This window comes from Mirounga angustirostris, unplaced genomic scaffold (genome assembly GCF_029215605.1).
Source record: "Mirounga angustirostris isolate CCGP_5_RB_7025 unplaced genomic scaffold, mMirAng1.0.hap1 SCAF_5, whole genome shotgun sequence".
Classification (NCBI taxonomy): domain Eukaryota; kingdom Metazoa; phylum Chordata; class Mammalia; order Carnivora; family Phocidae; genus Mirounga; species Mirounga angustirostris.
Window position 1 is genome coordinate 118,490,537 of NW_026991713.1, and position 11,291 is coordinate 118,501,827.

At 37.9% G+C, this 11,291-nt stretch overlaps 1 protein-coding gene across 1 annotated transcript in view; it reads right to left on the reverse strand.

The window, feature by feature from the left end:
- Nucleotides 1–10,701, reverse strand: part of ARMC3 (armadillo repeat containing 3) — a 92,882-nt gene extending 82,181 nt beyond the window's left edge. The window contains exons 1-2 of the mRNA XM_064591974.1: nucleotides 10,598–10,701; nucleotides 7,265–7,313 (exon numbers count right to left, since the gene is read on the reverse strand). Coding sequence (XP_064448044.1) covers nucleotides 7,265–7,312 — 48 coding nt within the window. The 5' untranslated portion in view covers nucleotide 7,313; nucleotides 10,598–10,701. The remainder of the gene's footprint in view (nucleotides 1–7,264; nucleotides 7,314–10,597) is intronic.
- Nucleotides 10,702–11,291: the final 590 nt, after the last annotated feature.

Sequence of the window (11,291 nt, forward strand, 5' to 3'; positions counted from 1 at the left end):
AGGGGACAATTAACAAAATTTCTGGAGCTATTTTTTCTATGTATTTCCCTCCTCTCTGGCACTCTGCCCTGCAAATTCCAGCCACCTTAGCCTCTCTAAACTCTGGCTTCTCAAAACTTCCTTATTTTAAAATAAAAATAATCTTTCCCTGGATGTTAATCACCTTCCAGATGCTATCCTATGCCTCCTTCCCTTTCAGTCAAAAATTTTATGAACTATTGATTTTTCTCCATTTTCTCCCTCTCACACTTCCTGCTGAACATCTCTAAACTGACTTTTTTTTTTTAAGATTTTATTTATTTGACAGAGAGAGACACAGTGAGAGAAGGAACACAAGCAAGGAGAGTGAAAGAGGGAGAAGCAGGATTCCCGCTGAGCAGGGAGCCCGATGCGGGACTCGATCCCAGGACCCTGGGATCATGACCCAAGCCGAAGGCAGACATTTAATGACTGAGCCACCCAGGCACCCGAAAACTGACTTTCATCCTCATCAGTTCACCAAAATAGTTCTAAGACCATCATCAGTGATCACCATGTCACCTATCACTTCTTGACATTTTTATTTCATTTCTAGAGAATTAAAATAATAAATAATACTTGAAACTGTAGAAACCTAGGGCTTACTTTAATTATCAGGCCTCCAGCTTTCTGGATAAATTTTTTATTGCATTTTATTCATGGTAGTTTGGGTATTGAAAATCCTTGTTTTTTGTTGTTGTTGTTTGGGGGGGTTGTTTTGTTTTGTTTTTTTTCACAGTTATATTCCTCTGAACTTCCCTATAATAGCACTTAATACATTGCATTGTTTCTTTAGTGTATGTGTCTTCTTCAATATGTTTACCATCACTTACTCAGTTGTTCAAGCCAGAAACTTTGAAACATCTCCCAACTCCTCTTCTTCTCACACCCCATGTGCAATCCATCAGCAAATCCTGTCAACTCTACCCTCAACATGGATCCCCATTTGGCCACTTCTTGCCTTCTCCATAGTTACCATCTGGGCCTAGCTGCATAGTTTATGGCTCCTCTGTAATAGCCTCCAAATTGGTCTTCCAGTTTTCACTTTTCTTTCACATTGTAGCTAGAGTGATCTTATGCGTTTTGTTTTAAACATAAATGAGGTGTTGCTAATCCTCCACTTGTAACCTTCCACTGGATTCCCCTTTTTGCACATTAGAAAAAAAAAAATCGAACCTCCTTAATACAGCCAAAAAGGCCCTACATAATCACCACCATCCCACTACCTTTGACACCTACCTCCTATTCCCTTGCTTTCTAATTTCCAGCCATACCAACTTTCTTGGCATTCCTCACACACACTAAATAAGGCCTTAGTTATTATTCTCTGGTTGGGGTGCTCTCTCCAGATATTTGCATAGCATACTTCCTCATACCATTTGTCTTTCTTAAGTGTGACCCACTGGGAAAGCTTGCCCTGACATGGATTTTATTTAAAGTAGCCTGATCACTCTCCATCCTTATAACCTACTTTATTTTTCCTCATTGATCTTATTGCTGTCTGAATTATATTATTTTTTGTTAAGTGACTGTTTCCCCCAAATATTCTATATTTGCTATTCTGGTACTTCAATATTTTTAAAGCTGACTTTATAAGCATGTGAATAAATATGCCATGTTAAAACAAGGAATGTCATGACACAATGACTACAATTGTCAAAGGAGTACATGAAAATATATTTAAACTAAAACTATCATAAACATCTTTAATCCTTCTTTAATCGTTGAGAAAACACTTCAGTATTTTGCCATGTCTTCTGGTCATCATTAAGAAAAAGGTGATATGGGGTACAAGAAGCTTAAAAGGAAGATTCAAACTGTGAGAGTTACAATCTAAAGAGTTGTTAAAGGCGGAGAAATACCAATATTTGGCAGAGAGCGGAGAAACTTGGCATGACATTTGTTTCTCCTACAGACCCTACAGCATTATAGTAATTTTTTATTAAAAAAGGTGCTGAGAATAAAATGATAGCTATAGCAGAATGCCACACAACTAAATAAATAATACTGTGCTGTAATTACATAACCCATCTGCTTTCCTGTGAGGAATTCACAGTCACCAACAAGCTGGTTGTGAAATTATAATTTCACACTCTATACAAAATAAATGATGAACAAAAGTTATTTATAGAAAGTGAAATAAAGGGGAAGGATTTTGGCTAAACTTTAAATTTTAAGCTCAGTCAATTAGAGAAGCCATAGACTTTATATCTCTGTTAAGGAAACAGATTGTCTAGAATAGTGCTGCCCAGTAGAATTTCAACGATGGAAATGTTCTGATTCTTCATCATCCGATGCAGCAGTCACAAGCCATGTGGGGCATTTGAGCACTTGAAGTGTAATGTGACAGGAACTGAATTTTTCATTTAATTTTTAGTTGTTGATTTTGATTGATTTTACTTTAATTATTATAAATTTAAATTTAAATAACCACATGTGGCTAGTGACTACTGCATTAGCACAGGTCTAAAAGAATACAAAATTATAAAGTTGAACTCAGTGAAAGTATATAAATCATGACAGTTTAGTGATTTTTATGGTACCAATAAGGGCAAATAAAAGGCTTGTTTGATGTCGATTGGAATGTGTTTACTATATCAGTGGTCTCAGATCACAAGGAACCAATTACACAGGAAAAGAGAGACAGATAAACAGAAGGAAACAGACTACCACTCTAATACAAACTTTTAGTAGAGAACATCTAGACATCAGTTAAAATCTGCTAAAAAGTGTAAAAATTAAAATGAAAACAGCTAACATTGTCTCTAGTCTTCTTTACGACCTGAATTAAAGTAAAGGTTTAGAGCCAGGTAAGCAAGTTGATAATTGTTTATACAGTTTTGTATATGTTTATTAATTTATACTAATTTTTATTAAGTCATTACATCTTGTTTATCTGTGATGAGAGCGAAAGACAGAAAAATAAATTCCCATAAACCTTCATTTCTGAAATAAGTCCGTTTTGGCAGTAGGTGACAGAGCGTCAAGGGTTACATTCTGCGGTTGATGAAAGTGTCCTGGAGAAACAAGACCCTGGAGACATCCCACTCCTTCAAGGAACTGGGTTTGGTTGCCCAGGTGAGGGAGCAGGTTCTGCTAGTGCCTGTCACTCTGACTCAGTACTCACAGAGCTCAGCTTCCCCAGATGCACTGAACTACAAAGAGAAGGTGCTGACCCATTAACATAAATCTTCGGGTAACTTGATACTTACTAAGATTCCAGAACCATAGTCCCTTATGAGTTTAGATGCTGTGGATTTATCCACTTAAATGCGATTTCCTCTGAAATATTAAGAAAATAAACATTCCATGCTCATAAACTTGAAGACCTGACCGTGAATCATGTCGGCCACACCCCAGGCCACCAGGAACTTCAGTGGCCATCTGGTCTTCCACAGTTGATCTCCCTGCCTCGTTTGACAATTCATAAAAATTCTAAAGTTTTACAGAGTGATGAAGAGCACCCTCAGCTACATCATTCAAAATAACAACTTCTACTAAGTTCTTATCTAGTGCCAAGCACTGTTCTAAGCATCTTATATTTATCTAACCTTGCCTCACTGCTGTGAGTAGTTATGAAGTGGGTATCAGTTCATCCTCCCTGGAGAGTACAGAGGTTGGGAACTTTGCCCCAGATCATAAATGGTAGATGATGGAGTAGAGATTCAGTTTCTGGTAGTATAACTCGGAGCCTATATTCTTAGTAACTGAATATCTTGCCTTATATTAAATATTGTCTATTAAGGTCATTTGCTAGTAACTCTCTTATGCAATCACTCCACAGAAAGTTTGCCTTTTATTTAAAGCATCACAAACAACCTTTCAGCCAGACTTAGAAATGATGTGGGGAGGCAGAATATAGTTGCACTGCTCGTTCAAGCTATATCTTCCCCATATCCAAGCTAGTGGTCACTTTCATGAGAAGGAATGGAGGTCAATACAGCATATAGGCATATATCAAATGTATGCTTTGACAATGAGAAAATTAAGAAAAACAAAGGGAGCTTTATTTTGACCATATAACTGAACATTCTTCTTTCTGTCCCCATAACCCATTTTAAATAGTAGATGAAAGACTAATAAAAATACAAATCTTTGGAAATAATGTTTTTAGGAACTCTATCAGGAAGTTATTATTTGACACAGGAAAGTTTATTTTTTTAAGCGGTTATATATTCATCTTTTAAATTTGGTCTTCCTTTAAAATTTGTACAAGAAAACTTTTGTAGACATTGAAGAGGTACACCTTGGAAAAAATTTCAAGTTCAGATAGTTTAAATTGTGGCATACTGTTTTGAAGTATTTGAATTTGTAAGATAGAAAGTAGCTACATACTTTCACACTAATCTATCAGCTTTATTAACATAAAGTCAGAGTAAGGAGAGAATGGAAGGACCTTGAGGAAAGGTAATAGTCAAGGACCATTGGTAACTGTCGCATGCCTTTTTTTTTCCCCCTTGGTCTCACTCCATATTTTTTAAAGTATAATTAACATACAGTGTTATATTAGTTTCAGGTGTACAATATAATGATTCAACAATTCTATACATTTCTCAGTTCTCAAGATAAGTGTACTCTTTAATCCCCTTTATCTCATCCATCCCCCACTTACCTCCCCTCTGGCAACCACCAGTTTGTTCTCTGAATTTAAAGTATGTTTTTTTTGTTTGTCTCTTGTTTTGTTTGTTCATTTGGTTTTTTCTTAAATTCCATGTATGATTGAAATCATTAGGTATTTGTCTTTCTTTGTCTGACTTACTTCATTTAGCATTATACCCTCTAGATCCTTCCATGTTGCTGCAAACAGCAAGATCACATTCTTTTTATAGCTGAGTAATATTCCATTGCACATATATATATGCCACATCTTCCTTATCCATTCATCTATGGAGGGATACTTGATGCAATCCCTATCAAAATACCAACAACATTTTTCACAGAACTAGAACAAATAATACTAAAATGTGTATGGAACCACAAAATATCCCAAATAGCCAAAGCAATCTTGAGAAAGAAGAACACAGCTGGAGTTATAACAATCCCAGATTTCAAGATGTACTACAAAGCTGTAGTCATCAAAACAGTATGGTACTGGCACAAAAATAAGACACATAGATCAATGGAACAAAATAGGAGGCAAGAATATAGAACGGGGAAAAGGCAGTCTCTTCAACAAATGGTGTAGGGAAAACTGGACAGCTACATGGAAAAGAATGAAACTGGACCACTATCTTACACCATACACAAAAATAAACTCAAGTGGATTAAAGACCTACATACGAGACCTGAAACCATAAAACTCCCAGAAGAAAACACAGGCAGTAATTTTTTTAAAACTGGCCATTACACATGCTTTGGCTGTCCCTAAGGCTGTTGTGAACTGCTAGATTTCTGGTAACACTAGGATTAAAACCGTTTCTCAAGTCCTTGATTGTGCCCCACAAGGTCTAGAGTACAGAGGACAATGCAAGCAAGATGTTGCAAAATTATAGAAAGTGTATTAGACAAATATATCTATTGCTTAATAGTCCCTTCCTTCCAATTGTAATTAGACAGTCTTTGTCAGCAAGCTCTGTGTTCCTTAGTCCACTTTCTGGTAATAAGATGTCAATAACGTTATTGTGCGGGGCACCTGGCTGGCTCAGTCCATGGAGCATGTAACTCTTGATCCTGGGGTTGTGAGCTTGAGCCCCATGTTGGGTGTAGAGATTACTTAAAAATAAAATCTTGGGGCACCTGGGTGGCTCAGTCGGTTAAGTGTCCAACTCTTGATTTAGGCTCAGTTCATGATCTCAGGGTCCTGGGATGGAGCCCCTGTTGGGATCCTCATTTAGCAGGGAGTCTGCTTGAGATTCTTTCCTTCCCCCTGCATGCTCGCTCACTCTCTCTCTCCCCCTCAGATAGACGGATAGATAAATAAAATCTTTAATAAAATAAAATCTTTAAAAAATGCTACTTTGCAATAAAAAGTAGTAATGCAAACTTAGAATGCAATGAAAAAAAAAAAGAGAATTTGGAATGTTTTAGGAGTATGTCCAAAGGGAGAGCAACTAGAATGATGAAAATGCATCATGAACCACAATAACCATCTATCTCTGCAAAGCTTTCCTAGACCTGGGCAGACAGATGTTTCTGCAGCCTTTATTCCCAACTGTACTGAAGGATCATACATAAGAAGTTACATAAGGATGTGTGTGTGTGTGTGTATGTGTGTGTCAGAGTCTAAAGGAGTCCCATAATAAGCCTTATATACTAGTGTTAACTGTGTGCCAGGTACTGAAAACTTGATGTGCTTTATTTCATTTTAATTCATACAACAACCAAAATGAGTTGGACATTACAATTTGCATTGAAGATTTTTTTTTTTTTAACTGAAATAACTCAGCCGCATTTGGCAACTGTGCCAAACAACACAGCTCATGAGAGGCAGAGCTGAGACATAGCTCACATCCGTAACCACACAGCTCCAGTGCTGTTGGGAAGATACTGCACTAAGCTCAGCCTCCCTCAAACTATAAAATCCTACGAGTCTATTGACTGACTATAAGCACTTTTTTTTCTTTCGCATTTTATTTGAAGAAAATTACACCAAATGTCTGTTTCAAAATAAGTTTCTAAACTGAAAACTGTCCAAGTTCATTTTCTATTTTTAACACAATATTTTGATAATTCATAAACTTTAAAGAAATAAGATAAAACCATGCTTTTAAAAGGGAGACAGGGTTTTGTGTTGTAGGCAATGCGTTACTCAAATATTTGGAATAGAAAAAGAAGATGAACCCACACTTTTCTCTCCATAGAACTGGAAAATACAAGACTTCTGATGTCCAAGTGGTCTTCGTCAGACAACCTTATTATACCTATCTAGTAGCTATAGCATAAACTCTAGTTAATTTTGAAAATTCACTTGGATGATTAACATTAATGACAGGCAGGCAAATATAAATTTAAAATATTTAAAAGAACAAACCAAACTATTTGTTCATTAACTAGGCTTATAAACATGCCATCCACATACTGGAAAAGCTAATAATTACTCCCTAATTGTGCTAATTATGTAATGACAACATTGTAAATGTTGTTTATATAATGTTAGATTTCTCTAACTAATCTTATCATTAGTCAGACTTTGGACTTCTGCCACTGTGTACTCATGCATATACTGGTATGTGCCAAACTGTTTGAACAATTTATTTTTAAAACTGGTTGTTAATGTGCTACTATAATATTCAAATCAGAAACTTACCACATCCTTAGGAGGACGTTCTGCTTCCTTCTTTATCTTTTTACCCATTCTGGAAAAATAAATAGTTAAAAGTGTCATTTGTAAAGGGGCACCTAGGCAGGTCAGTCGATTAAGCATCTGACTCGATCTCAGCTCAGGTCTTGATCTCAGGGTTGTGAGTTCAGACCCCGCGTAGAGCCCACTTAAAAAAAAAAATTGTCATTTGTACATCGTATATCCGATGTACAAACCTCTCAGTTGCCTATGCCGTTAGAAGGAGATTCATTTCCTTATTTTGATTTTACCTAAAAACAGACTATGCAGTACTTGTAGAAATTATCGTACACGTACAAATGTTACCTACATTCCTATTTCAGATCCTCAAATTTTAAGGAACTTATTGATAAGATTGTTGAGCATTAGTCTGGCTTCCAGTTCGTAAGAAAGAGAATACATTAGTGACATAACTTTTACTTACATAACAGGAAACAGTTTACCATGCTTACAGCTCACTTATGGAGGGCTTGGGAGACTAAATCCAAGTTACTTTTGAGATCTGCAAGAATGTTTTGCCACAAAGGGATGGATTTTGTCTGCTTTCTGCACTGATCTAACCCAACAGTGTCTGGTACATAAATAGGCATTTGATATTTATAAAAATCATTAACTGTTTTTCCTGGGAGTATGATTTTATGAATGATACCCAAGACATAACCAACTGCAAACTAACATTTGTGTCATTTTCCCAGATAACCAAAAGTTTTCTCTAATATAATCCATAGCTCATTAAAACAAGTAATTGAGAATCTGAAGAGATGTATTCTGGGGAAATTGGAGTTATTGCTTGCAAGACCCTTTTCCACCTGCCTCTGTATGGAAAAATGTGCAGGAAAAATGCCTGTGCAGGAAAAATGTCAAAGCGTTGGTACTCATAGTTGATATACCACAGAGGAGTAATTCCACCTGGGTACAGAGATCTTTCCAACATGTTGGTGACTGTTAGAATAACCCCAGAAATCTTTTGAATTTTCTCCAATGAGAATTTATGCTTGGTATTTGAGCAATCTCAAACGGTATAAACTAGTCTCAAGGAAATTGCTATAGTTTCCAGAGAAATTCTGGGAAGTCGAAAATCCTTGGAGAGAATCTACATCAGGGTTAATTCAGGTAGTTTGTCAAGGCACAAATGTAACTCCTAGCATTAGAGACACTGACCAGAATTTATCACATATTTTATAAAGACACATGTACATAGAAACTCCTAGGGACTTCTGACAGACATCCAGGTCCCTAATTTCGGGTCACATACATTTCAAGATCTTTGAGGGCCTGCGCAAGTTTATGCTGTGATGCACTACCTCACATTATATCCAATATATTCAACATTAAAATGTACCCACATTCTCCATTAAATATAATTTTCATCATAAAAAGTTTTGAAATTAAGCATTTGAAATTATTCAGCAGTTTGTACACCTGGAAATTCTTACAAAATGAGAAAATTGTTTTCAAATGTAATTTAATATTAATAAAAAACATTTAACATTAATTTTTCAATTTTCTTTTCAGATTTTAGAGGCAATATTTTTTCAAAATTCAAACATCTTTCATAGATGCTTAAAAAGCACAGACCCTAGACTGCGTCTATAATATTCCAAGCAGATGCATAGAAACTATTCTAAACAAATGAAAATCTATCCTACGACTAATCTCTAGGAAAAAGAAATTTCATAGCTCTTTCCAACCAATTCCAAGATACAGCAGACTTTGACTTACATAAGAACTGCTTATGAATAATGTTTGAGAAGGAACTGAATTACACCTACACAAAGTTACTGTAGGTCATCTGATTTTCACTCAGGAACTTATTTTTCCCATTTCAGGATAGTGGCTTTGAATAATTGCATATTGAAGAGTATAGAGGTTGGAACAGCCTTAACACAAGATTAGAGCAATGAAGCTGATCTTAGGCAATACCGTGAAGTAGGAAGCATTTGGTTTGTGTTTTTATTGCCAAATTGAACATAATAGTTAATGGGGGAGAAAGTATACAACTGACAAAGAACCAGGGCAATGAGCCTCAAAGATAACCCTAAGGTGTTTTTTTTTTTAACTTTGTAAATTCAACATTTCACTTAAAAGCAACATGATACAACCAAATTACCTCATATTGTTTTATTCTTTAAAAATGTGTTTTCTTCTAAAGCTTCAGAGGTGTCAAATTAAGAAAATAAATACCTTTGACTGTTTGAAGCAAACCTGCTTTCCTTGACTCTTTTACCACCTGCCCATTGATGTTTTTTTATTGTGCTAAAATAAACATACCATAAAATTTACCATTTTAATCATATTTAAGTGTATAGCTCTGTGTTTACTGTCCACTTACAGAGGTAATACATTTCATTACAGAAAATTTGGAAGACAAGGAAGGGCACATAGGATAAAAAAAAAATCACCCAGGAAAGACTCAGGGAGATCAGCACTATTTCAATATAGTTCCTTTTTTGTGTGTTTTCTATAGTGATTTTACCATCATACCTGGATTTCTAGCCCCTATTCTCAACTTCCCTTCCTGGAACCATTTTCCTACTATATTCTTAAACTAATGGACAAGTTCATGGAAGCTCAGTCTCCATACACTGCTCCAATCATCTCCAATGAATCAGGATATCATGTCATTTAAAATAATACTGTAAAGTGCACTATTTATCTAGACAGTCCCCTATTGTTGAGCATTTGTTTCCAATTTCCTGAAATTATGGATAAGGCTGCAATGAACATCCTTAGCCATAAAATGTTCATCCACATTCCGCAACTGCTTCTTTAAGATAAAGTAAAATAATTGGATGAAAACGCATGAACTTCACGGCATTGAGTACGAAAACAAATCTGCTTTAAATGTGCGTCTTCTTGATTATTAGAGAGGAGCCACATTTTCCCCCACAAATGTATCACTCATTTGTACTTCTTGGTGAACTTTCAGACTACACGACCTTAAACGTTTGCCAGTGGGGAGATCTTTTTTGAGAAAACTTGAAGGGGGAGGAGGAAGGCTAGAACAAGTGGGGACTGACGGAATCTTAGACCCTCAGAGCCCCTCTACGGGCCTCAGTTTTGTCACCTGTTAAATGGAAGGCGGCCGGGATGCTCATGAAACCCACCCCGACCCCCGTCTAATACTGCGGGCATAGGGCAGGGACCGACAACCCCTACAAGGTGTTCGTTCTTTCCCTCAGTAGCCCCAGATGTCCCCACCCGCGGGGCACCTTCTCCTTGCCCAAGTTCTGCTGGGACCTCGGCCCTGGGCCTCTCCTAACCGCGGGCGTAGCTGCGTAGCCGCACGCCTGCCTTTACCTGCCAGGAGATCCCTCAGAGCAGCGGCTCCTCAGACCTGGAGAACTGTACCCGCTGCGGCCGGCGCGCGCTCTGGGCCACTGTTGTTCCTGGTTGCTAGGCGACACCGTGCCGCGCCTGCGCGCGCAGGGAAGCGCGCGCCTCCGCCCAGGAAGCTCGCGCTCGGCAGCCCTATGGCGCTCATTGTCCCGCCTTAGGAAAGCCGTCGGTAGGGAAAGAGCTCGGGCGTCCTCCGCTCCCTGAGTACAGTGCTTTGAGGCAGGATAGACGTGAGAATCCTCCTCTTCCTAGTTGTTGCAGGCGAACCCAGGTGAAAACTGTAAATCAGCAGGCAGTGCAGCCTCAGCTTCTAGCCAGCGGACCGGCTCTGGGCTCACATACTCTGAGATGCTATTGCTTTCTCCCAAAGACAGGCCTCAGCCAGAATCGTGCGGATGACTTCCAAGTCGCCACTTCCTGTCCGGACTCCACGAAGCCACAGACCTGCAGGGCCGACACCTTGCATGCACTAGGGTGTCTAGTAAGCCCTCACAGAACTTATCTTGTCCCTTCAAAATCTCCTCTTCCACCTTTCTTTCCTCTTTATGCCATTCTTCCCAATGGCCTAGATCTCCATTTCCCTTCTTCGTCCTCCACCCTCCCCTCCAATCAGCGGTTAAGTCAATTGGCCCTCTTCATTTTGTCTCGTATCTAT